Source organism: Seriola dumerili, unplaced genomic scaffold (genome assembly GCF_002260705.1).
Source record: "Seriola dumerili isolate Sdu_G_001 unplaced genomic scaffold, Sdu_1.0 BDQW01000052.1, whole genome shotgun sequence".
NCBI lineage: Eukaryota > Metazoa > Chordata > Actinopteri > Carangiformes > Carangidae > Seriola > Seriola dumerili.
The window spans coordinates 18,504,504-18,532,312 of NW_019174307.1; the positions used below are offsets into that span (position 1 = coordinate 18,504,504).

The 27,809-nt window shown below is 42.0% G+C and overlaps 2 protein-coding genes across 2 annotated transcripts; both read right to left on the reverse strand.

The window, feature by feature from the left end:
• Positions 1-1,611: 1,611 nt before the first annotated feature.
• Positions 1,612-3,731, reverse strand: gdf3 (growth differentiation factor 3). Its single transcript, XM_022741162.1, has 2 exons — positions 3,443-3,731; positions 1,612-2,465 (listed from the first exon to the last, which is right to left on the reverse strand). The coding sequence occupies exons 1-2, from the start codon at positions 3,729-3,731 to the stop codon at positions 1,612-1,614; spliced, it is 1,143 nt and encodes a 380-aa protein (XP_022596883.1).
• Positions 3,732-5,922: 2,191 nt separating this feature from the next.
• On the reverse strand, positions 5,923-27,753 carry trappc10 (trafficking protein particle complex 10). The gene is made up of 23 exons (XM_022740394.1): positions 27,609-27,753; positions 23,635-23,716; positions 22,254-22,389; positions 19,396-19,595; positions 18,952-19,147; positions 18,576-18,687; positions 18,220-18,467; positions 17,459-17,605; positions 16,931-17,045; positions 16,072-16,148; positions 15,745-15,836; positions 14,793-14,933; positions 14,122-14,231; positions 13,322-13,854; positions 13,057-13,198; positions 12,275-12,433; positions 11,595-11,824; positions 11,134-11,234; positions 10,891-11,014; positions 9,925-10,089; positions 9,581-9,761; positions 9,119-9,313; positions 5,923-8,515 (listed from the first exon to the last, which is right to left on the reverse strand). Exons 1-23 carry the CDS (start codon positions 27,667-27,669, stop codon positions 8,268-8,270), a joined length of 3,795 nt encoding a protein of 1,264 aa, XP_022596115.1. The 5' UTR covers positions 27,670-27,753; the 3' UTR covers positions 5,923-8,267.
• Positions 27,754-27,809: the final 56 nt, after the last annotated feature.

Sequence of the window (27,809 nt, forward strand, 5' to 3'; positions counted from 1 at the left end):
TAAGTGATATTAAACTGGCAGAGCAATAAACAGAAAGGGATAAAGAAAGGGGTGTAATAAAAAATAAACAAAAACCCTAACGGTAGGGAAAATACTTCACACCACAAGCATCTTTTAATAATTAGAGATCTTTATTTATTCTAATTTGGGCAGTTTAAGACAAATGGTCTGTACTGGACATCTCCCAGTTTGAAAAAAATGTACCTTAAATCGAGAATAAAAACACCAAAAAAAGTTATGTAGATTATTATATTTGAGTGTGAGATCATTCCTAACTTCATGTGGCAGGTTTAAATGCTGTTAACTGTTAACTTTCTAGGAGTGCAATATTAGAACACTGTAGTGGCCCTATAATGATTTATGTTGATGTGTGAGGGCTCCAGTTTGCTGCTGTAATGTTAATTCCTAAAACTCTTTGAAGGAACGTATTAAATCCCTGCCCATTCTGAGCAAAGAAAATACAATATTTCATCAGGTGATACCAAAACATTGCATTTGCAACAAACTTGGTGCCAATCCTGTGATGCAATTCAGTACTCTCTTCTGAATAACCTCTTCTGCACCTGTTTACAAGGTGTGCAATGGACAACACTCAATTCAACCTCCTAAATCTGAAGAGCTGTGGGTGGGTCCAGGGGCCAGGTATTGTTCAAACATGACACAACTTAAATTACTATGTCAAGGTCCCAAAAGAAAGCCTGCAATAAGTTGGATTTTAGGGAATTTTTTACGAAATGATGTTCACACCATCTACAATATTTCCATAAGACATGTTGTTGTAGCAATAAAAGTATCCTCCTGTCTTGAGTTTGCACAGTTATGTCAATATTTGAGTCATTTAGGACTAAAGATTGGGACAAGAGGAGGAAGAGGATATTGTTAGAGTGAACATTTTTTTCTAAATTGAACATTTAATGGAACAAGATTAAGTTTACGAGGTTAATGATGTTTTAGAAAGTTTCAAGAATGTTCAACAGAGTGTGGGAACCTTTTGAAGAACTTGCTACGACACGTTTTTCAAATGAGAGTTACCGTTTACCCACTGGGAACGTTCACAGAGCTGGGTCTCTTCTTCTCTGCGTCTTCACACCCCAAACTCTCTCACTAATTACTACAACCTGTCAGCCTCTCTCAGTTGCTGTGGCGACCAGCCGTCGTCATGGCAACCCCAGTGGTCTGTCTTGCTCAGTGAGGGAGGGGGTGGGAGCGTTATCATGCAGGAAGGTGAGATAAGAGAGTTCATTTCTTATTGAGTAGATAAAAGGGGAGCTGGCCTCCGTCAGTGAAACATTTAAATCACAGGGAAACAGTGGGGAAGCTGAAAGGGCCAAAACTTATTCTGACTGAAAAATAAACCAACCCTCCACTGTGTTTTGTAATTTTTATTAATATCATACTTGTTTTTTTTTTTGTTGTTTTTTTTAAATCTCTCAAAACTTCCCTGAGAACAAACTCATAAATCTTACGTTACTTACTTTAAAAACCACTGACGACAAAGACCTGACATTATACACTGAAAACATAATCCAACAAACGTGACAGGAAGAATCTGACTCCTAAAGTTGGATGGAAAAGCTAAAAAAGAACTAAAGCCAATCATAAATGTCAAATTCATCGACACCCACACTCGTCCACCACCATGTCCTGGTAATGTCGCAGCACCACGTTGTCGTTGTTGTCGTAGTAGAGCATAGAGATCGGGGACAGGCGGATGGGGACACAGCAGGGTTGAGGCGTGCCATGCGGGTCCAGGGAGTGAACCAGGGTCTGCAGGATGGCGTGGTTGGTGCCGTTCAGGCTCTCACTGAGCGGGAACGGGCACTCACCGTGGCAGTAGTTGGCCATGTAGCCCTGCGGAGCGATGATCCAGTCCTGCCAGCCCACGTCTTTGAAGTCAATGTAGAGACGTCGGGCCTTGCAGACGTTGCTGGGCGTCACAGGGAGGTGGACGGCACTTCTCCTCTTTCTGGAGCGACACTGGTGGGGGTTGAGGGACACGGCCACCAGTGAGGCCTGGATCAGCGGCAGGGTGAAAGCTGGTTCCAATGGGAGGGAGTTTCCGGGGTGAAAGGGAAGAAGTTCCTCTGGATCGGTGCTGAGAGGAAGCAGCTCTATAACCAAACCGTAGTTGCGTCCCGGTTTGCGCCAATTCTCTGCCAGCGAGGTGAGGTCCATGGTGAGGGAGGTGGGTTCAGGCTGCAGCTGGATTGACTGGGACAGTAGGAGTCTGCGGTTGGCCTGGGGATTGGCTCCCCTCAGCGTGGCTCGGATCACTTTATACAGAGACACGCTAAGGGCCCGGGGCCCCTGCAGGAGCTCTGCAGATCTGAAGGGTTTCCAGTGGAACTTGACTTCCAGCTGAGCCAGAGACAGCAGCTCCACAGGCTGCAGGACGGACATGTTGAAGAAAAGCTGCTTCTCCAGACAGACCTGACAGCTGCTGCTCCACCCAGACACCAGCCTGCCTGCGAAACGTCAGCAGGGAGATCAGATGGTTAACAAAGACATTACAGTGTTTCAGGAGTGTATTTAGGTTTTTTAAACAAGTGGAAACTGAGCGCATGACAACCTAAATCATGCAGAAGAATGATTTGTCATGACCAATTAGGAGTCTCTCAAATAAACACTGTGGTTGAACTCACTGTGTTTTCATCAGCACAAGAGTTTAACGGACTTATTATTATTCTCTACTGAATTTGCAGTATGACTAGTGGAAACATCTTATGTTAACAGGACTTTTACTGTTGTCATAAGCTTTTGTTATCTGCTTTAAAAAACATTTCCCTGTTCCTGAATAATAGTGGATATTCTCTCTCTCATACCCGTGTACAGATCAGAGGTGCTGAGACCCAGAGGCCTTGCAGTGTGTCATTATGTCACTTTTTTTTTTGGCTAAACCTGCTTTTTGATGTGCTGAGCTTTGCAGACATGTAGCCTATAGTACAGAACCACAACACACGTGTAATATGTGTCATTTTGGCCAGTTACGCTACACAGTTTAAATGTTTATAACTGATAAAACTAAACTGAGAAAAATGTGCCATTTGTGCCTAAAACCCTTGCATGCTATTGGCCCAATGGAGAGGTGCAGTGCAACAATCTGAGAATTAGGAAGTCTATTAGAAACATAATTTATTACTTTCTTTAAGTGTGTCTGTCTACTTTACTTCAAAAGTGTATCCTGCAGTAAATGCAAGTTAGTTTATGACAGTTATTAATCTTAAGTCTTCTTCAGTGGTTGTTCAGGTCCACCCAGTTACTGCAGTTATTATTGGCTGAGAAAAACTTTGCATTTGTGGTTTGGAGATCCTCATCCACAACTTTTCAAAATAAAACGATATTTTACCACAAACTCAGCTTCACATAAGAACCTGTCTAACTGCGGAGCTTATGAGAATATTGGGCCTTTAAATCAATTACCATCACACACTGACTCTGGTACCTTGGTCTTGCACGTATCGGATGATGTTGCCGCGGACTCCGTACTCTGACACCATGCAGGGGTCGCTTTCCTGGGTCCGGATGTTCTCCGACCTCCGGAACATCCTCCAGAGCGCGGAGGGGACTTGGCGTCGGGGCTGGTGGCTCCCTGCGGGCCGGGGCCGCCCGGAGAGGCCGAGTGAGCCGAGGAAGAGCCGCTCCTGGGTCTTCATCTCCTCCACGTGTGTGAGATCACACACACCCAGAAAACACACCGCGAGCAGCACCAGAGGAGTCATGCTCGGCCTCATGTTTGACTTCACCCGGCTCTGCTGGTTCCTCACCTGTGCTGTGGCTCCCAGGAGACCGACGCTGTTTGTTTTAACCCGGGAAACCTCCCGGTGTGCAGCTGCATAATTATGTTAATGCGAAGCGGGCAGACAGGCCGGAGATAAGGTGAGGGGGGCGGGAACACGTGGAGACAGATCTCAGGTCAGGTCCTCAGGAATAACAGAGAGGTTCCTGAACCAAAACTACAAAAAAAAAACAGCTGCAAAACGTCAGATGAAGTTTCCCCGTTGTAACAATGCTGAATAATGTTTTTAGAGTTATTCTGATGTATCCGGATCCCTCTCTTCCTTTCATTTATAATATAGTCCCAAATTTACCACTTCAAGGCACAATCTGTGTTTTTTCACCACATCCATCATCTGAGGTTTGTTCACTAAACCCAAGATTGTGAGTTATAGATGAAAAATTTGACATAGAATAAAACATTTTCTGATGCAAAGTTAGGTTCACTTAAATAATAGTAAATGAATTAATTAATTATGTAAAAACCAGCACTTAATGTTTTGCACTGAAGGTTCATTTTCATTTTTGGTCCTCAAAACAGCAAATATTTCATTTGAAGTTGTGTGAAGCAGCATCTGCCCCAGAAACATGGCTGCGATTACTCCATAGACCTCAGTGTGGGGGTCGACTGTCAGACGGAGCAACAGCACCAGTGAAAACACTGTTGACATCAGGATGGGAACACAGTCGGTGGCATTAACATGAAAAGCCGGGAGATACCAGTATCATTAGGATTCATCCTCATGTGCACCACAAACGTCTGCCCCAGTTTTTGTGGCATTTTCAGCCACACATGCAAACTGAACTGCAGAAACCTGAAATATTCAGGAATATTTCAGCTGAAGCTGTTTAGTTTGCAGTGTGATGGAAACATGGGTCAACACCGAGGAGGTCCAGAGGTCTTTATGTGCTCCTGCAGTCAGTTTGTTGCACCATCTAGTGTCCATTGGAGGTACTTCCTGTTTTAGTCCTTCAAACTTGCAGCACTCAAGAGACTACTGTGTTTTACATGAATGTTATTACTTGTCATGTCATTTAAATAAAGCAGTGGTCCTCAACATCTTGAGCTTGTGACCCCCTAAAACAAATGAATGTTTGTGATTCCCTATCACAGTTTATGGGCTTAGAGAGGTTATGAGTTCTTATAGGAACAGCTCAAACAAGGAGAGACTTTTCCTTCCTAGACTGTTTCAATGTGAACAATTATTGGCCTGAAGTGGCAACAAGTAAAAAAAAAAAAAAAACATTACAAAAAGACATATCATTTATCATTTTAAACATCTTGTGACCTTTCAGACTTATCTTGGGAGTGGGACCCTCCTGGGGGGTGGTAAACTGTAGATTGTGACTCAGACCAGTCAGTAGAGCTCAGTGTGATGATTGTTTCTGTCCGTTTACTAATCATGATAAACACCGACACACAACTAGACATTGCACCAGAACTTCCCAAGTTTTAAGTTTTTCTGAACACTTTTATGTTTATTTTAACTGATCTTTCCACTTCACTTCCTGAGACATTTGGCTCTGGTTCTGCTCAGTCTACAGACATCATACTTCATTTTCTGTGTCGTATATTAGGGCTGAACAATTAATCGAAATATTATCATAATTGCAATATCCAAATTGCAGGAGCTGAAATATGTTTGATAAAATACCATACCAACATACTGTAAGTGAAGCATTGTGCTAGAGATGCCTGAGCCTACAAACCAATGCTCTAGACATAAAAGGAACATCCTTGTTTTGTACAAGTTGCAGCAAAAATCACATCATCATTTTTATATTTTTTTTCATGGAAATCAAACGCAAAAATGACCATTCCAGCTGAAATCCTGACTCGTATGGAAATTGAAATATCAGCCAAAATAATCCCAATTTGATTTTCTTTGCATATCGTTCAGCCCTATTGTATATAAACAAAAACTTATCTATCTTACCTTTCCTGTTTTATCATGACAATCCAGTGTAGCGTGGAGGAACCTAGTCCAACACCTTTGGGATGAACTGGAACACAGACTGTGAGCCAGGCCTCGTCATCCAGCATCTGCTGGACCACACTGATGCTCTACTGGAGTGAGATGTTTAACACTTGTTATAGCTAACGTGACTGACGTTACAGTAACATGCTGTTATAAACACCATTCATCGAGTCAGTCCCAATGATTTTTTTTAATATAGTTGGCAATCAAAGATGATTTTGATTTGAATCATTATTTACAGATCAGTATGTACAGTGGTCAAACAAGAGCAGGAGGCTGTAGTTACACTGTGTGTGTGCGCCGAGGGGGAGGGGGAGGAGGGGGAGGAGGGGAGGGCAGAAGTAGCTGACATTCATCCTTTCAAATAAACGAACGAATAAATCCAATAACGACTTATTTCACTCATCTATTCAACACCTAACGGTGTGTGTGCATAGCTCAGACACAGATTTGGCGACCGACACACACACCCCACACACACACACAGAATAAATACACGCACACTGTATATGAACAATCCACTGCTAGGTAAGACAATAGATAGACAATAATGTGCACTGGCTGATCCTTATTTAAAAGTCTCACCTGATCACACACACTCGCACAGACACGTTCACATGGACCCTCACACATACACAGAACTACAGCTGAACAGATACACACGACACACCGCTAGATTCAGCCTGAGCCTCTCCTGTCATCACTGCTTTCACATTTGAGAGTTCTGTGCTGATGTTTGCATTTGACTCGGAAAACAAGTTGCTGCTTTTATTAAAGATAAATAGAAATAAAGTTATTAAATAAATCTCACTGTGTTCTTGGAAGATATATCCATAATCAAAGATTCTTCAGTCCTGCCAGAAAAGAAAAAAAAAAAGATTCTCTTTGCTGTAAACCGGCAATTAAACTGCTATTTAGAATACAGTGTACGATATAATCTTGCACATTTTTATGAAGTTATCTCAAATTAATTTTTACGTAAACTCTATTTCGGAGTTGGAGCATAATTTTTAGATGTTTCAATCCTTTATCAAAACAAAACTTCCCAACAGGAAGCAGTTTGTGAATGTCTTTTTTTTTCCAGAATTTATCTTAAAACAAATGATTTTATTTCAGTCCTTTTGTCAAGAAAAAAAAAATTCTAAAATGCCTTTATCATTGACTGAGGCTCTATTCATCCACGAGCAAGATAAGTCAACTTTGGATCTAGTATTTGATTTATCGGCTAACAAGCACCAAAGTCTGTTAAAACAGACGTATTAGTTTAAAATATAGCAGAACTTCCATTTGTAACTGCTTTGAAATTGTGGTTAAGAAAGTACAACTTCACAAACAGTCTAAATGCTGGACTTGTGATCATTTCGGGACCAAAAAATGCAAAACATTACCCTCGACTGTCACTAGTGACAGTCTGCCTTTCTCTTCTATCTTGCTCATTGCGAAAATTTCACCCCTAGTGTAAAGAAAAGTCTAATTTTATATTTCGTTGTGCGTTTCTGTTTATGTGACCCAAACAAAGATGGCAACCAGAAATGATAGCTGCTTACTTGTCTGGAGAAAGAGGACACAGTCTACTGGGATCTGATTGCACAATATTTTTCCTCCCACTGTGTCAGATTAGGAGATTACAGTCTCATAAATTCATGCTATTACTTGGCACAGACACACTGGATTTATACAACTTGAGTGACGTACAGTTGATCAGTGAGTCGCCAACTTCACTGTTCCACCTCCTCTTTTACTTCAACATGTTTTCATCATGTGTGGAGAAGAGCGCTCTGGGCTCCTGTGGGTCAATGTCAAGCAACACAGGCTGATATTATGTAGTCTGACCCCAGAATGAATATTGTACCTCATTTTACAGCAGTGCGAATGTTTTCTGTATCGGCTGTGAGCACTATGGATATGTCTCCAAAGACGCGTCCATGATCTGTGACCCTGCCTGGTTTCTATCATATTCTCGATGAGAACAGCAGCTTATTTAAAGCAACTTGAAAAGAAAGTCTCAAATATAAAAGTGATGACTGCTCGAGAGGCCCAGGAACAGCACTTACAGCTGGGAACACTCAGTCAAAGTTACAGTACTTGAGTAGCTGATCGAGGCGTACACACATCTAGGGCTTTGGTGCATCATGGGACAATCAGGAGTGTTATTCTTCAGTTCAAAGGAGCACAACAGGCGCCGATCTGATTGATCAGTCCATATATATATTTATATATTTATAACTATAAATCCATCCAATGAGCTATGTACAAAGTATGGCAAAGAATTTATTATTTCAATTTATCAGCAGATGTCATTGGCTCTTCACTGTGTGTAGTCCATAATGTCTCCAGTGATGTGAACGTTTCATGCTTGGGGGGGTTAGGGGGGGGAGTCCATACCGGCAACCTGCGGCGGTCTTCGACATGGACTCATGGACCCAATCTGCCCCAGAGCAAAAGCTCAGCGGAGTCCATCCAGGGCCTGGGTTCAGTCCAATAAGAAGAGGACAGGAGGTCTCGCCACCAGGGTCATGTAGCGTTCACCTCCATGATGTGGTCGTCAGTGGCGGGCAGCACCAGGACCTGCCGTGCGAGGCTGTGGTTGAACACCTGTCCCGGGCTGAAGGGTTCCAGACGAGGCATAGCCACGCCCTTCTGTTGCTGGTCGCCACTGCCCACGGAGTGGATGCTGCCCCGGCTGCGGATGCTCGCCGTGTCGGCCTGGTCGTCCAGCGTCTTGTCCAGCAGGGACAGACTGTCGTTCTCCACGCAGCTGTCTGAGGATGGCAACAAACAAACAAACAAATTACTCTCTGAAAATCCTGGTGGTTTTTTATTGTTGTTGTTTTTACATTTCAGGTCATTCCTTTCTGGAATAATTAAATTTTGGCGAAGCAGTAATGAACAGGTCAAAGAAAACAAGCGGTCAGACAGCTTGTAAACAGACTAATCCAACCAGATCTACTTGAAAGAGGAAACTAAAAATTTTAATTAAAATGTTACAATCTGTTAAAACCCAAAACATCAAATATGTCTGTTGTTGCAGAGGGTTTGTGTAGTAGTTGCTTTGTAAAACCACAGACCCGGTGCTGCTTTCTGAGACACCGGTGTGATTTTCCACTCCATTTAAAGTTTGTTTAGAAGTTGTTGGGGCGTCTTAGTACAACTCCTCCTCAATAAGTAGCACAGCTACTTCTCACAGCTGGTGCAACACCACCTGCTGCTGTTGGACTGGCAGCTGCCAGAGTATCAGTGTCGTACCTGCTGTTTGCCATTTAAGTTGTTTTCGCTGCTTTTTCTGCTATGTAACATGTGGGATGACAGCAAATTGGAAAGATTCAAGTCTCCCTTCTTTCACTATGGAATTCACTTCTTCTTACCAGGGTCTGGCTGAATGGCCACTGCTGCAGTGTGAGGCAGGTACTTCAGCACTTTGATTTTGGGGAAGGGCAGGTGTCCTGCGAACAGAGGCATCACCTCGATCTGCACCTTGTGGGTGGCGTTGGCCGTCATGGGCATCGACACCATCCCTGAACTCTTCCCACACACCGCCCAGTTACTGCTGCTGTCAGCCACTGTGGACACACACATACATGCACAATTTGGTAACAGGTAGACAGGTAAACAGGTCATTATTTATTCAAATAGTTGCTGATTATTTGATGTTAATTGACTGATTCATTTTTGACTCATTGGTATATGTTAAACAAGTATGTTGTTGGCTTATTCTGGACGATTCATTTTTAGAAGAAGAGTTAGTTTAATATTTTACTATAATCATTAGAGTTGCAAATACTGATTATTTCAGAAATCCCAGATGGTAAGTGATTCTCCAGACATACCTTCATACATGAGTTTGGTGGTTTTGAGACCATCAGTGTCAGTCTTGCTCTCCTCCGCCATCTCTCCCTCTGCAGGCTCAGTCAGTCGCGTTATACACACCTCCAGTCCACAGAGGAAACCAGAGCGACAGTGTTGTTCACCAGCAGGAGGCAGGATCTCAGCTCTCACGCTGTACAATGTCTGACAGTATCAAACAGAGGTTATTTAAGGTGGGAAAATCTCTGATTGTGGCTGGAATTCTGTACATGTTCGGTTTCCCTGTCCACATGTTGCGAAAAAGATCTACAGATCTGAGCTGCTGACGACACAGTCTGAGCTAAAGTAAATCTTTCAGCGGACTCACAGTGACTCTCTCGAGCTGGAACTGGTAGTGGAAGGGTTTGAAGGCAGAGACGTCTTGGTTGAGTGGAGAGAAGTTGGCAGAGAAAATACACTGGAGACAGGAAGGCAGGTCATCCTTCCACCTCACCTCCCACAAGCAGAACACGCTGTGCTTACTGCACAAAAGCTACACACAAAAACACACACACACACAAACCAGATATGAACATGAATTAATATTTGAGGTAATTTGGACATTCTTTAAAATGAAATCAACACCAGAGAGATGTATGTTGACCGTCAGGAAGTGTCCACACCAATGTGGATGAATTTAAAAATATTATTTGTGTGACAAACAGGGCTCCAACAGCTGTTCCTCCTGTATTAACGGCCATCACCTGGTAAAGAGTGTGTCGAAAGATGGTTTTGATTGACATGTCCGTATACTCTGCTTGGCATCTGCACATTAAACCCTCTGTTCTGTCAATTCCTCAAAGAGGCATCCTGCAGGCCCTCAGATCAGATGCCTGAACCATCTCATTCGGCCACTTAAAACCCTCCCTTTCTCCGGATATCTGAGCTCCTCACCCTCCCCATCCTGCTCAGCCCTGCTGAGGAAACTCATTTTGGCTGCTTGTAAACATAATCGTTATTTCTGTCACTACCCAGAGTTCATGACCATAAATTGGGTGTGGGGTTCTGGTCTGGATCACAGATAGCGGGTAAATTGAGAGTTTCATCTTCAAGCTCAGGGGCTGAAACTTAGGAAAGAGAGATGTAGTAAAAGATGTATTTTTTATATTTATCCTCATTAGTGTGAACATGAGATTATAACCCATCTTTATTTCCAGTATTTCCCCATAATTACCATCAGATATTATAAAATCCATATATTTTACAAACACTAAAGCATTTTTTCCAAATGCTAGAAGCTTTGTACTGACCTTTCCTCTTGTCACTAACATCTGTTTAGTTGTTTTCTGCTCACCTGCTGTGCTTTAGTGTTAAGGGACTGAAGCTCCAGAGCTGCATGCTGCTTCTCTGTCAGCTTCACTTCAGCCAGCGTGAAGTTCACGTCTGACACATTCTGCACGCACACCTGGATGTACTTCCTGTTGGGTCAGATCAAAGGTCACAGATCGGACGTGTATATGAGTAGGCTGGTGAATGTACATGGTGAAAAAAAAGAAAACACACGCCTACAGGGCTTTCTGAGAGACTGGAGGCTCACCTGTTACCAGCAGAAAGCAGCGAGTGTTTGGTCTTGAAGGGGATGTAGAAGGTGAGAGCTAGCAACGTGGAGTAGATCGACCACGGACAGTCGATAGACATCTGTGGACAGACACAGCCAGACTTTACTTTCAAATCTCTTAACTTATCATGGTTCAAAACAAAGCTTACTGATTAATCTGCTGATCATTTTCTTAATTAATCAATGAATCACTTGGTCTTAAAATTGAAAAAATGCCTGTCATAATACACTAGAGCTAAAACTGACTTAATCAAATGTCCCAAACCCAAAAATATTCTATTTACTTTAATCTTCACGTTTAAAAACCTACAACTATCACCTCTTTGTTTTTCACTGAATCACTGAAACGATTAATTTTCAAACTAGAAATGTGAAAGACTTCCATCACTCTCTCCCCCACATACACTCTACGACTCTGCATTTCTGTGAGTGGGCCTCACCCTCTGGTCGATGGCGGTCATGGGCGTGTCGGGATGACTGTAGCTGCGAGGTCGATGGCGGACCTCGCCATTGGTCAGCCTCTCATTGGCGGGCCGCTCGGACCCGGACGGGATGATGCACAAAACCTCCAGCTGGAACTCCAGCGTGTGGTAGGGAGGGGTCGGGGGCAGGCTGATGCTGGTCACCTTCTCAGACGACTGAATGGAGAGGACGCTTTCACCCACCAACTCTGAACACAGGAAGGAGACGGAGACGGAAGAGACGAGAACTTTAAAGCTGCATATGTGTCAGTTAGTGTGTTTATAGGCCAGACAATCGCTGGTTGTGGTCATCTTTCTGCAGTAACTTAGTTTTAGAAACATTATGTACACAAGAAACATTGCTGTATGTTGAAAAAAACAGTTAACAAAGGTAGATTTATGCTGAGGAAACCTGACTTCTTAACCATGTAGATGCATAACCAGACCTCAAACGTGTTTTTTATCTTGTAATCATGTGCACAACAAGGACTAGCAGCAATGAGATGGATTGCCAGGAAAGATCACTACTCCAAAACAATAATTAAATCCAAAGATCAGCTAAAACCAAAACTACAATAATTAAGTGAGTGTACAAAGATAATCTCTTTAAATTAATGTAAGTGGCGGATTCAGATAAAGGCTTTGAAATGTGAACCGACCAGCAGCGGGGTTGCTGATGCGGGCGGTGCAGCTGGCGGAGGGCAGGATGGGCATGGTGTCTGTGTTGCTGAGCTGCAGAGCGTCTCCTTTCTTCACAGTGTAGTGACCCGTCAACAGAGTGAACTTCACTATCTGAGGCAGACCGGCTAACAGAGGCTCTGAAAAACAGAAAAACAACCACAGTGAGCAAAGCGCACACGCACAACACGCACAACACGCACACAAGCACGACTACAAAGTTGTTTCTATATACAGTACATTCACAAACATGGTGGGAATCAGAGCAGTAGAAACGTTTTTTGATGCAAGCTGTGACTAAGATGAAACTTAACATTCATTATGATCAGTAACAGGCAGAAGCACAACTAATCACAGTTTGTCATTTAAACAAAAAAATTGCTTTTATCATTATTTTTAAACTAAATTCTGTTGCTAAATAGTTGGAAAATACTGAACTTGAGCTTCCTCCAACACTAAACTTAATGCATGGTGAAGAAGTAGGAACTGTACTTAAATGTTAATTTGCTCCTCATTCAAAAAAACTAAATCAAAAATGCAGATAGAAAATCATTAACACCCCTCGACATGGTGAGTCAAAGAGGCCTGAGGGCTTGTGTATCGTATTTTGTTTTGCCAGCTGCATTTTTAGTTTGTTCAATAAGGGAATTCTGTGAAAAGCTGTGAGTGATAAAAACAATACTTGGAAAAGTGTAATTGCCTAAAGAAACAAAACAAAAAATTGTGAGCAATAACACAATGTCGTCATATAACAAATACAGACCTGAGAGAGGCTCCACAGTGAGCTGGGGCTCCTGAGAATACACTTCATACTGGACCGATGGGTAGATATGAGGCAGTACGAACTGCACCTGACCCACCGTGGCACACAGCTGACGCAACGTGTAAGTACCTGGCTGCCCACTCTACAGAGGGGAGGTAAGAAAATAAGAGGGAAGTTATATGAAGAAAGAATAAATAAAAAAACACACCAAACAAAATTTTAAAGGTCATATTTTTATCTTTTCATGTAAGGCAGTGTCTCTTACTGGTGCTGTGAAGGTAATGCTGTTATTCCCGGGCTCTAATTTTACATCCTGCACTTTCAGCATCCGTGCTCCCTCCTTCATGGCAACAGCAGGAGGACTGACACAGTTGGGCGTGTCTGGCGGTGAGTTGCTGTCATGACAACGCATGAGCAGGTGAGTGTTTTTACACACCACTCCTGTAGAGTTGAGCGAATTGTCTGAAGGACTCCTGTCCTGAATCTCATCCAGTTCTAAAGGAGGACGCGCGGCCGAGGAGGAGGGGGGCCCCGCTGACGAGTTTCCATGGTTAAACTCTACTGTCCCTGGGTTTGTTTGTCTCTGAGCCCCCTTAGACCTTCCATGAGTCCCTCCGTGATCCACGTCAAAGTGAATGCTAGCAGCTACTTGCTGTATGTGCACGGACACCGGCATAAAACATCTCAGAGTGAGCTCCACCTGCAGGACGGCTCCAGAGTGCACAGAGGCCGTCGCTGGGTGGAACTGTAGTCGTGTGAGCTGAGCAAAAACGCCCATGCTGAGAGTCACTTTGTGGGCTGCAGAGGAAGAAAATGACATTTAAGTAAAAAAAATAGGTTGTTAAATCATCACCCACTTTTAAATGTGTTTGCAGATTGTTTTGTTTAGGTTGACCAGTGAGAGTTAATGAAAGCTATACCTTACACAATGAATTAGCGATCACAGACAACAACTAAATGACCCCTACAAAGCACTGAACATCACCGACTGATGATACAGAACACATATGGTGGTCCTTTCTTTGTAAAGGTAAACATGTACAAGTGATGAACCTGATGACTTACACTTATCTTCAGACTTTCCGGCGAAGGTCAGAATTTCCTGACAAAAGTGCTTCCTCTCCTCTGTGGTCAGATTCACGTCACCAGCCAACAAGGCACTGGTCTGCAGGTAGCTGTGGTGGGTTGTAAAGGAAACAAAACGCTACGGTGCACTGGTGCAAGAACCAAGCATCAGTCTCCACCATTGTCAGGTGAACATCGGATCTTCTGTATTCTGTAACATAAAGTATCACTAACGGGCCAGCAACATAACCCTGATTAAAAAATATGCCATGATACAACTGGACTAACTCAAAGCTCAATGGCAATATTTTTTATTACCGTATTTCTTTTCTAGTGTAAGTGCATTGAAAAGTTTATACAATCCATAACTTCATGTGCCACAAACTATTATAAAATTAAATGATTTGAATCACTCAAATGTAGGGGATGATTTCTATTCTACTTCAGCAACAAAAAAAAAGTTATTAATGTTGAGGGTGTGCAATCGGATTTATATCTGAATCTTTGTGCAAGAATCTGTGTGCACCTTAACCACCCAAATATCTTTCTGGTATAAAACCAAATGAATGATGGTTATTTCCTCTTGTAAATGATTCTCTGCACCACTGGAACATATCTGGCCCTTAAGTAGCTGCAGGTGAACTATGTGACACCAGTGCTGTGAAGGATACTCTTCAGTTCTGCCCAGCAGTTTCTGACACTCGGCAATCTGTTTCCTGGTGTGAGTGACAGGGAGGCTCCATCCCTCTGACACGTACGACTTCAGAGCTTCCTGCAAGAAAGTCTCTGCCCGCTCAGGGTCCCCCTTCCTCCTAATAAATAAATGAACACACACACGCACGCACAGAAAGTCATCAACTTATCTTTTTAAATCTGCAGAAAAGAACATCACACATCTTTTTTAAAAGCCATTTAGAAGTAAAATCAATTCAAAAGACCAAAGCAAACGCAGACAACATACAGAGATTGCAGGTAGTGTCATATGATAGATATGTGAAATTAGTGTTGCCTATATTGCTCACCCCTACCATGTCTATGAAGTGCTGTGACTCAGCCTCAATGAATCTTAAACAGTTTTTTTTTTCCCCACTTCAGTAAAGGTGTTGTTTGCAGACCAAAATACACGTGAGACCTGACATCTAGTTGTGAAAGCAGGATAATGAGCTGTCTGCTACTGGCTGGTGTTTGGCGTCAGGTGATGCTATGATCTGTATTTAAAGAAGATGATATTATCTCTCATCAAAAATCATCAAAAAGCAGAGGAACAGTTCAATTCCTTGTTTTTGCCAGTATGTCTAAACACTGGCTGGTGACTGTTCTGTCACTGCTTTTAGAATCAGACTTAGAAGAAACGCACTGTCATGGCTTCATGTTTATTACACCACCACCACCCCCCACCACCCCACCCCCAATACCACTTAGTGCTTTCATTATTTCTGCCTCATTAGACCTCTCATTAGGACTGTGTGTGGGTTTACAAGCAGTGATTGATAAGAGTTCTGGAGAAGGGGGTTTATTCAGCAGGAGTAACTGAAAACATGCATGTGGGTGCGCAATGTTTTCAAGACAACTTTTTACACCTGCATATACCCTAACTGAACCAGCGCCTTTAATCCTCCTTACATGTAGAACTCAGCCAGGCTTTTTCCCACCAGTCGGGCAGACCTCAGCCGGCCGATGGCCCTGTACATCTCCATAGCAGCGTGAGAGAGTTCCTGATGCAACAAGTGCCCAACACGGTGGTGGTGGTGGTGGAGGAGGCAGAGGGTGAGAGAGAAGGGAGAAACATAATCAGAAGTTTCCAGGAGATTATGTCACAGAAAAATATTGATGAAAAAAAAAAAAAAAAAAAAAAAAAAAAAAAAAAACTGTTACAGGAATTCAGAGAATGTGTGTTAACTTCCTGCTTTGCCTCCTACTGAAATAAACTGTGGCAAGGCGTTGACTTACAAGATAGTGTCTTTCAAAAGCTTCTACAGACGACAACGCTTCTTTCAGCTTTTTGTAAGGGCTCTGCAAACTGTTGACTGTGGAGGAAGACAGAGGAACACAGTTAATTATTTCCTTTCAAATAGGAGTCAGGCTTCTTTATTACACCTTAATCAACAATGCTTGGCAGAACAAGCTCACACTTGTTTCAGTGAAGAAGCGATTCAAATCCTAAAGGCCCTGACACAACACACTGAAGTTGCGCCTTGTGTCTGCTGTTAAAAGCTGCATCTGAACTGAAGCTGACAGTCAACATGAATATACATTCTGCACCTGCATTAGACAACATACAGAGCGGAGGTAAGAAAATAAGAGGGAAGTTATATGTATTTGTTATCATATGTATTTGTTATCCAATAAACACTGCAGAGACACATACAAAACAGAAAGACCACAGGAAAAATACAACAATTTGCATCTTAATAAAAAACCTTTTGGGATTGTAGAACAAATTCGTGTCAGATAAAGATGAGATAAGATTGTCAGTCAAAGTAAATCTAAGGAGAATATGCACTTAATGGGTGAAATCAAAGATTAATGAGGTTGAAATTCCAGTCGTCCCTGAATCAGCTCATGTGGGCCGATCAGGGCCGAGTAAAGCCACAGGCTACAGGCAACAGACGACCACACACGGCTCAAAGACACCTGATGTTGGCAGGGCCCTGAATCACAACCCACGTGTCCGTGTCATCAGTGGGGAAGGGTTGGGACTTGGGAGTAGTTGCAATTATGCCACCACCCAACCCACTTATCACCACCCAACAGCACAAAATCACACCATGTAAACACTTCCATGTAACAGGAGAGTCTGAAAACTCACCAGTCTCAGGCCTCTCATCTCCCAGTCCAGCCAGCAGATCTACAGTCCTGTTCAGGTCCTCAGATGTGGGTCCCTTCTCTGACACCAGGCCACAGAGTTCCCCCAGGGACTTCAGCTGGAGAAGGCAGACAGGAAAAAACACATTATTCGGAGAAAACTATTTGCACCAGATATTTACTGCTCACTATTTAAATGAATGAGTAAAAGAAAAAAACAAATTATTTCATCCTATTAAATGTCAGAGTCAGAAATCTACTCCAACCACTTTGCCATGCTCCAGAACAAATGGTTTTGGTGGAAAAAAATACTGACAAGTAACATTAATTCTTTTATATAAACTGACTAAACAAAGACAGATGCATGCAAAGCAGAAAATAATACACAAGTGATGCCTTATGAATAGTCTTAACAGCTTTATGGAGACAAACATGTTTCGCATTAACCCGTGCTCCACTGAAGGCATCATGACACACACGAGAAGTTACATGTGATCAAAGCCAAAGCTACATTATCAAACGTTTCTGTTACCTTGTCAGTGGCGTAAGCCCACAGCCCCACAGTGTGGGAGCAGTTTGCAGCTAATTGGGCCTGATCGCAGCAGCCCTCGATTCTGTGCAAAACCTCCAAGCAGCTGAGGAACACCCAACAGTCCAGCGCCCCCTCCAGCACCGACACCTGCTCGAGACCAAGAGCAACAACATACAATGTAATGATGAGCAACACATTCAGTTCAGTCCATTTAGGTTTTCGATTTGATGTCCGTCCATGTAAGTATGGATAATGATGATTCCTAATTATTAGGGTTACCCCTGACATTTCCTGGATCAGTGGGTCCCACCTGTTTCTGTTTCTGACATATGCCCACATCCCCTTACAGATGAACTCAAATACCACTTCATATGGTCAAGTGTGCATTTGAGGAATTACCACTTGGACTCAGAAGCTGCATGTTTCAGCAATTTCTGCAAAAACTGTTTCAACTTCTCTGCTCACTTTCTGACTAGTTTGCACACATAGAATTGCAACACTTCACTTAATTCATGTTTCCAAAAAGATGATCTTATGTAATTTCTGTGAACCACATTTGATTTAGGATGTGGAGCAGTCCATATTTCAATTAAAAAATTACCCATTTTCACTTTCACGATTTGGCTACTTTTCTACTCGTAAGGTTACATCATTAGAGCCAGAGTTTGAAGAGCTTACATTTTGGTATTCAACCTGAATAAAGTACATGTTGCCCTACAAATAAACACACAAAAAAAATGGCCCTGTAAGAGTGGGTTTACCTCAAGCAGGCGTAGCTCCTGGACACAGTTGTGCAGCAGTTCCAGGGCTCTCTGGGTAACCTCCCATGGCCTCTGTAGGAAGATGAGTAAGGTGCACTGGCGGGAGAAGAGGTAGCTCCTCAGATCCAACAGGCTGGCCTCTCCTCGCTGGATCCCATCTCTCTTCTCCATGTCAATGGGCCGACGAAGCAGCAGACCGCTCCAGCTGCGCACCGGGGCGCAGAATGAGCCGAGCCAGTTAGCTGTATCTGCGGAGAGAAACAGAGTAGTCAGACCGAATCCAAGACGAGAACGGACCTTTTACTTGAGGACTGCTGTATTGAGACCAACCATAGCACTGGGTCGTGGTTACGTACCTCCAGCTCCAAAGTTAAGGACATACTGGGTAAAAAGAGCATCTAGTTCATCATACTGGACCAAGGCATCCTCAAACTGCTGCAGCATCTCAAAAACAAAGGCCAGTTCCTCCTGCACAATCACACACACATACACACATGTGAGATACAACTGCACTTTGAAATTTAAACATCAGAGAGATTAATCTCTTCTCAACTGAGAATTCAGGAATTAATGTAAAATCATCTGCATTTAGAGAATCAGATGCAGTGAGCAGAAATAGGTTTTCTTGCCCTGTGAGTCAGTTTCAGTCATAACACTCCCTCTACTTCTATTTCGCTGCACACAAACCAATTACAAGATCAAAATCCTCCTGCTCATTTTTTTTCTGCATACCTGGACCATGAAGTATTCACAGAAGCTCCAGCCCGGCTGGGTGCGTTTCTCTCGGAGTGTACGCATGTCATCTTCAAAGCGGCCCAGGTTCTTGGTGAAGGACATGAGGAGGAGAGTTCGCAGCTTGAGTAATAAGGAATTCCAGGATTCCTGAGACCGAGACGAGTCCTTCAGAGGATCCGACAGCACCACACACCTGCAGGATAATAACTTTCGTTTACTCAGGAAAAGTTTCATCGACACAGTGTCTTACACTCAACAAGTTTTTATTATGTTGTCTGCTGTGACATCTACATATGACCACATTTCACATCACTCCGTATAGGAACAAAACAACCACCTTCTGCTGTTACTGTGGTAAAAGCAGGAAGTTGGGAAGTCACTCTTGTTCTCTTCTGCCAGTTTCAACTAAATCAATTTGTCTAAGTGAAGGAGTCTCCTCACCTGTCGTTCTGTTTGTTGCAAAAATCACTACGGATCTTGTCCACGATGGACGACCGAGGCAGGATGTTGGTCTTGTTCTTCTTCTTAGTGTCGTTGGTCTCCACAACGATGATGACCCAGTCAGCTGAGCCGTGGGTGCGCAAGCTGTTCTGCCAGCGCATCATGTCCTCCTTTACCATGCTCTTATACACTTCTGTATCCTGGAACAAAACACCATCCAGTTATTATTCAGACACACTTTCATTTTCCATTAAAAAAATGTAAATGAACAGGTGTCTCAACAAAAATAACAGTGTACTAAGAAATAAGTTCAGTCATGTGACATTAAATACAACTGATACTGCCAATACCATCACAGTGTTAAAGGGAAGTATTACTAGATAAGTATTATCATTTGAGATTTTTATTTATCAAATTACGATTGAATAATGAAGGAAAAGGAAGAGATTTTTGTTCTTTAAGTGTCCTGCATGTTGTACCCAATCGAGATGTTTCCACATCAGTGGAGAGAAACTACAAAAAGAATGCTGACCAGCGAGTTTATGTTTTATGATAAGTAAAACCTACAGGATACTGAATGCTGTGACTGGGATTTACTGTGAGAACTGGTGTAAAGCTGCTGCTGCTAGAGTAAAGTGTTTGTTGTAAATCTGCTGGAACTGATTAGAGATGGGATACAACTTGATGGGCCAGTTATTATGTAAGTGTCCACTGGCAGGGAGAGGAAGTGAAGTCCTGGTTTTACGCAATGCTCATGAAGTGAGCTTGTAGTCTCAGTCTGTAGGATTTTGGATTATGATCGGTTGAATGACACAGCACATGCAATCACATATGGATTGCATTGATTAAAACCCTTTACACCTTTGGTGTGTTTTCTTTGAAGCATTTATTTAACTGTGCCACTGAAGGTTTATAGTGATTTTTGTACAGCTTATCATTTGTTTGTTTAAGACTGAACACACCCATGGAAAACATACAGCTGTTTTCAGTTACACTGGCTGATAATTTCAGTGTGGCTGTTCTCGATAAGGGTGCCACTGCTGCCCACAGTCAGCTGATTGTGGATGGGTGTATTGTATTTAATGCTCACTTCCTTAGTTGCTACAGTTTATGTTAGTTCAACAGGTCGGTGCAGAAGCTGCATGTGAATTATTTTAGCAGTAAAGTAACTGACTGTGACTAGTTGGTTTTATAACCTGTGCAGGTCACAGATTTTTGTCTATGGCGCTGCCCACCTGTGATGCTGTCATGCTGTGTGTGCATAGGGGAGGGGAGGCAGCAGCCCCGCCTGTCTACCATGGTCAGTCTGCTTGTACTGTTAATACTGTGTGGGTGCACACAGGCTGTTCTTGACAGACATCGCCATACCTCTGCATTTAGCTTTGTTAGCTAAAGCTGAAGCTCTTCCAGCAGCACAAGCTGTACCTTTTTATATCCCACAGGTGAAAGGAGCAGTCAGGGAAACCTGCACTACTTATATACAGGGGAAGCGTGTGTCTGTGTCTTGAGGTTTTGGATTGTGTTTCTGCACAAAAGAAGCACATCATCTAAAGCATATTATCTCTGTGTTTTACACTTTAAACCAGCAGAATAAGAGTTTTGTAAACTGGAGCACAGAAACTATCCACCAAAACAAAACTGAAGTTCTGTGTAAAATGTAGGCGTTTAAGGTAAAATGAACACGTGACAAATAAAACTAAGGAATCTGTTGCTATTATTTACCTTTGGATATTCAATGACATCTAAACACTTGGTTATTAAACACCACTTTGCTAACACGTCCTCTAGTTGTTGGTCAGGGAGGTGTGACTCCCACTCTCACACAGTCTCAACAACAACTAAACAGTCTCCGTATGACAGAGTTAGACTTTATTACGGGTCTATTGTAGTAATTTGTAATACTGTGCAGGCGTTAATGTGACTGTGTCCACACAGCATAAACACAAAGGCTCACTGCTCCCACACTAGAGGCACAATCCTTAGGAAATGTCATGAGTCACAGGCTGATGAAAGCACTTCCTTGAACTAACCAGCTGCTCAGTCAGCAGCAGCGGGTTCCTGCTTCCCTTCTTGTTTTTCTGCCCTCTGCTTTCTCTGAGCGCTCTCACAAAGCGGACATCAAGTTCACTTTATCCTGGTGACTTCAGGCTCCTTAAAGTGCATCAAGTAAGATCATGTGCACAATAATGCAGATACATTTGTAAACTGATTATTTTCTCCTTCCATCCACATAAAGCCAATCTTTTAACTTTGGTATATTTTAAACTGCTATTTTCAGAGTCAACCTTCACATTTAATGTTATCATTATTATCATAACATTATTAACTTAGTGAACTTGCACATCTTATGCATCTCACATTGAGTTTCCATAGCTTGCATGCAGAGATGTCTGTGACCTATTTCTGCCTTGATAAGATAACTACAGGTGCTAATCTATTCTTAGAGTGTAGACAAGAAGATGTATTTACTTATCCTGCAAATATGTGGAGTAAACAAACATTCTGTTCCTCCAGCTTCCTACACAGAACATTTCTTCAACCCTCCAAATAACAGCAACATTAAGAACCCGGCTTTAAGTTGACTCAATTTCTCTCTGTGATACCTCACTGTAGGTAAACATCACTAAAACACAACACAAGTGTTCAGTAAATGAACAGTAAAACAGTAATTTGACCCAAAATCTCAAAGCACAAGCAAATGAATTACCATTAGCATCAGTTAGCAGGTAACAATTATGACCAGAAATGAAGCCATTACTTCATACAAAATGATCACTAAAGTAACAGTATAACAGTGTTCGGCTATACTGACACAGAAAATAACACAGGGAGTGTGGCTGTGCCGTTAAGATACTCACACAGCAGTCAGTCCAGTAGATGTGGAGGAAGGGGAAGGTGAGGAGAGCCTTGTTGCCCTCCTTGGGGAGCAGCTCCTCTTTAAACTGGACAAAATTAGCTTCAAGGTGGATCATTTTTGGTGCACGGCCATACGTCCTGTACAGAGAAGACAGCAGAGTTTGACGGGATCAATCATCTGGCGTTTGCAATTTATTGCCCCAGGACAAAATATGGCTATATCCTATCTATGGAATACCCATGCCTGAATCCTCCACAGATCTAAGCTCCACATTCAACCCCATAAATAGAGTGAAACTCCTCTGGATCCCTGTACCTGTCACTGGATCAGCAGCTTTCCCAGGAGCTTACGGTACAAGTGTTTAGAGGAAAATTCAGTTTATCATCATAGTTTTGACTAATACTGTTCTTTGTCAAATCCAACAACTGAAGAGAGAACAGGGCTTTTATTTGAGACAAGGCATTGCAAGAGACAAACCTCTGCCATATTTCTAACTCCACCTGTTTTAGAAGTGTATTCCTTGTTTGATTAAAAAACTAAACAAGCTGCTCTGTTAACTTGATGTAAAATACCCAAATTTTTCTTTTCGCAATTATTAATCTCACTCTTTAAAAAAACCTCCACAATTCAGAACACAGGTGACAAACACTGTACAGATACATTCAGCTTGGTCTTGGTCAATGATCTCCTTCAGAACGAATCCAAACCCATGTTCACTGACTCCTACAGATTTCTTGGCACTCAGAAATAACCTTAAATGGAATATCAATGCAGACATCATATTAAAAAGCCCAACAAGAATTTACTTCCCATTTCAGCTCATAAAATTCAAGGTGAGGCAATAGATCCTGCTCTATTTCCATTCAGCCATCAAGAAAAGCAATCATACATTATCCACAGCAGTGTCATCAGAAATCACCAGCACTCCCACCCATCATTAAATATCTCTATCAGAAAGTTTAGAGGATAGTAAAGAGAGTGAGGCACATCGTTTGTAACCCTGTACACCCAGACCCCACACCCTCACTACTAATAAAACTCCAAACCCTCACAGTTAATGAACAGTTTTATATTTATGTACATCCTGCACTCACTGCAGCCTAAATGATGCTCCTCTTTTACTATAAATGTTTCATGCATTTAATGTCTTGTGGTTATGTAGGAAAATAAAAAATGCATAGTGTAATGATGTTAAACGTTGGACCACCTGTACCCGTTGACATTAATGAGAGAGTGGACAAAAGTTTAAGAGTAGCCCATCAACTTAATCCTCAAAAATCACCATAGATTTCTCTGACACAGTGTCAACAACAATTGAGCTTCACAATGATATTTAATACCACGTTTTTTCCCCACGAAGCGTTCGGCAGGCCAGTACTCACCTCCTCCATTCCATTGGCTCCCTGGGAAGTTGTTGGGCCAATGACGTGTAGAGAGACGTAAACAAGCCCTGGTCTCCAGCACCTGGGATGCAAAGGGGAGGACAAAGACGCTTTAAAAATTAGATTTAAAAAAATGGAGAAATCAAATAGTTCCAGGGAAAATTGAAATCTAATATTTATCATTCTCATGTCCTCATAAGAATAACACATTTCCACATTTCACTACTTTTAGCACCAAAAAGAACATGAGAGATATTTTGGGAAGTTTATACATTGAATATTAGAAAGTGTTTGCATTTATAATCATAATAATTTAAATAGTAAGAAACCACCCAAAAACTAAAGAGAAAAGCAAGATTACAAAGTGAAAAGCTACTAAGAAAATCTGAAAATCTAAAATATGACAAACTGGAAAAATCTAGCAAAATTTAAGATCAAAAGGCAGAGGCCAGATTTCATGCAAACATCAGAAGTTTCATTTTTGCTCTCCTGTAAAATTAGTAAAAAGAGCATTTATGACCTTTTAGCACTTTGCTATTATACCGATGTTTTCAAACTCAACACAGGTAAGATAAATAGCAGCAGTTAGCCTGGAGGAAATTGTGAGACAGTGTGGCATTACTGTGCAAATATACTGTATCAGAAAATGGCTTCTATTTAGCATCATTCTCTCAGGAGTCCAAAAGACCCCTGACACTCTTTGTCACAGACACAAAAACACAGATAAACATACCCAGCAAACAAGGTGAGGCAGAGATGTGAGTTTCATTCTTGACACTGTAGTAAAAGATGGACAGGTTTTGCCAGGACAGTCTGATTTACTAAACTCTTCTCTACAGTCCATCAGACCTGGGTCAATGTCCTGTAGCACTCTCTGCTATCACATGTTTAACAGCCTGGCAGATGTATATGATGTGTTACCTTGAAAAAGTAAACTTGTTTTACCACTGAGGGAGGTATTTGTCAGGGTTTGCAGCATGAACACTCACTTCTTTCAGAAAACCAGATACTTTTTCTCTTAAGCTTTACTGAAACGTCTCTTTAGTTTGTGTTGGGAACTGTATTGTAGGCAATTCTGTAACGCCATCATGTGACTTTTTTTGATTTACTTGTTTTGTCATTTACAACAGGCTCCAGACTAATTAACTGCTGAAAGCACCAGGCCATATTTGGCAGAATCATTTCCACTGAAACACAGAACAACACAATTATATTTTTCATCTTAACTACGTTACTGATTATTTTCTCATTTCTAAAACTCTAATTTCTGACTAGGAAAAGCCTGCTTTCAAAAACCCTCACATCATGTTCCTGCACAGTTCATGTTTAGAGAATGAGAGACAGTCAGCACACAGTCTCCTTTGCTGTACATATCCACTTTTGGGGGTTGATCTATCCTCCAAATCATCGCTAAACCCGTGGACCAGTGATGACTGCTACAATCCCACAGCGGGTGCCTCATGTCAGAAACATTCAAACTGTCACTCATGGTAGCTGTGTGCACTTTGATAAACAATGCCTTTCATGACTGAGGTACTTATTCAAGCTGCACTGGAACTAGGCCACCCATTCAATGAACCATGCAAAAAGCCCTTTTTATAACTACCCCCCAAGGATAAACACGAACACTGGTCTTACACTGTTCACCCGGTACAGATGTTAATACCTTCAAACATTCAGCAAGAAGAAAGTCAGCACCTAAAAGTCACAGTCAGTTCTGTTTAAATCCAGTGTGCTGGAGCTGGGCCGACACACTTCCCTTTGCTGACAATCTGACTGCACTGTAAATCAATTAGTCTTGCTGCCCACTGTGTAACACCTGGACAGATATAAAAGATCACTCGGTGTGGAGTTTTGCTGCGTGGCATATGACCTAACTACTGCAACATATGCCTTGTTTCATTTAGTTAAAGCATCTGTGTGCTTTAGTTAATGGCATCAACCTTTTCTGGGTCTTAAAGCTCCAGTAAACTCCAAGCAAAACTGAACTTTGAATGTTCACAGAGGTTATCTGAAGCTGCTGTCAATGCAGCCCTGTGAAACAAACACCAGTAAAAACCCTATGACTGTGTGAGCCAATCATACACACAGGGTCAAATAATAAATAGTAAAAGTACATCGCTGCAGGAGCAGCAGAGGGTTACACACTCATTAAAATTTATAAATGAGTGACTTTTTTTTTCTTTTTGGATAAAACAACACTTCATCTGAGTGACACATACAGCCTTGTAGGTAATTTAAATCAATGATCTCACAGCACAATCATCACAAGCATAGACAGAAAGTAGAAAGTGAGGTCATTCGTAGCCAAGCGAGGCGCCTAACATCTGTAACCCCTCCTCAAATAACTCTGCTGTTTTCTGCGTCTAACTTTAGGCAACTGGTGGCTTACACAGTGAACCTAATAATAAACTGTGTCGAAGGTAAACCGCCAATTTCATGATAAATTCTTGAGCCTTGCAAGTGCCCTTTTCTATCTCAGTTTGTGTCTCTACTGTAATTATAGGATTTGATAATGGATTATCATTCAAATTCCAAAAAAGATTCCCTCCACAGTATAGTACTAATAATATAAATATTTTTACCATCCTTGACCAAATTAAGTTAGCAAGTTACTTGTCCACTTGCTATCTTTGCTCAGATCAAAGAATAGAGATTTTGGAGAAATGGACTGAAATTCTACATCATTGTATCATGGTTACTAAGGCTGCAGCTAAGGATTATTATCAACATTAAATAATATGCCAATAATTTGTCTAATCCTTTTTTCTCAAAAAAATTAAAATCATAGTAAAAACTGTCATTAAAAAAAATTGTAAAGCCCAATGTGATGTTTTCAAATATCTAGTTTTGTCTCTCCAAAAGTCTAAAGGTTTTTCAGTTTACTGTGTAAAGCAGAGGAAAGCAGCAAATCCTGCCATTTGAAAAACTGGAACCAGAGAATGTGCAGCATTATATTTTGCTTGAAAAATGACTAAATGCATTAATCAATTACCAATATAGAAGCTGACTGTTTTACTGCCGATCAACTAATCAATTCATGGAGCAATCTTTGCAGTTCTAATGGATACAGACTCTGAGTTTTACCTAACAGTCGTAATTTTTGTCACACAACCTGCAGGTCTTTCTTGAAATAATTTATGACTGACTTGTTTATTTTTGTATCTAATCATCAATGCAAAGGTCATAAATGTAACAATGATGATTTCAGTGGCACACACCTGAGCTAGGACACCTGCTAACCCCTCAGGAAACACAGGTGTTCGCTAGATCCCACTCTGGGCAACCTGTGACTTAAGATTTCCAATCTACCAACACTGGTGAATTGTCATACCTATACTTTCCTTTCATATTGCGACTTCCCAGTGCCAAGGTCTACTCCTGTGCTGGAACACCTTAAGACCACTCTGTCCTAAAAATGGAGCAGCCTGCGGTGTGAGGTGAAGCTGGCACCCACTACCACCGTCGGCTCTTAAAATAACCCCACCAAGAAGCTTCCACAAGACTCCAAGGGATTTATGAATGGCAACCCGACCCCACCGGCCAAACATCATGCATCGACTACCGTCTGTGCTGCTAACAGGGGAAACGGTGGCTGTCCAGTGGGGAACAAGGTGAAATCCTTCCCAAAACTGCAGCAACTAGCCGTGACGTTATATCGTTAGCTCGGCCTGTTAATCACTGTAGCCACTAGCTAGCTGACAGCGACACCGCTTTCCAATTAAACAATTAGCACACACAGTGGTACAGTTTATAAGCATGAAAATATTACAGCCTTGACAAGTAGAAATTAAGCTACCCATCGCTACACACACAAACACACACACACAAACACACACACAGTAGCGTGTCCAAGCTGGTTAATTTAGTGTACCTGCTAGCTTAGCTAAAACAAGCTAATGACTATGGCTAGCAGGCTAACTGTCAAGACCAGAAAAAATAAGACTGAACGTCTCCTTTTCATAAACACTCACATGTCACAATCGGCTTGTTTTCCATAGTATAGATGATTGGCTTTTCCTCTTGACACTCCATATGTGTTAGCGTTAGGACTCCATGAAAATGACATACAAACAGAGCTTTATTATTAGTAAGTGCTTATGTGTGCAGTTGTGTTGAATCGATGGGGCCTGTGTCCCCACTGCACTTCCGGGAAGTGCGTAAACAGTGCGTCA

What these genes read in the sequence shown, in the direction of transcription:
- gdf3 (XM_022741162.1), bottom strand. Translation starts at nt 3,731, where the DNA reads ATGAGGCCGAGCATGACTCCTCTGGTGCTGCTCGCGGTGTGTTTTCTG. An exon ending in CCGATACGTGCAAGACCAAG is followed by an intron (nt 2,466 to 3,442) that starts GTACCAGAGTCA and finishes GACGTTTCGCAG; the next exon opens with GCAGGCTGGTGTCTGGGTGG.
- trappc10 (XM_022740394.1), bottom strand. Translation starts at nt 27,669, where the DNA reads ATGGAGTGTCAAGAGGAAAAGCCAATCATCTATACTATGGAAAACAAG. An exon ending in AGGAGCTACGCCTGCTTGAG is followed by an intron (nt 17,606 to 18,219) that starts GTAAACCCACTC and finishes GGTCTCGAGCAG; the next exon opens with GTGTCGGTGCTGGAGGGGGC. An exon ending in AGCCTGGCTGAGTTCTACAT is followed by an intron (nt 14,934 to 15,744) that starts GTAAGGAGGATT and finishes TTTATTTATTAG; the next exon opens with GAGGAAGGGGGACCCTGAGC.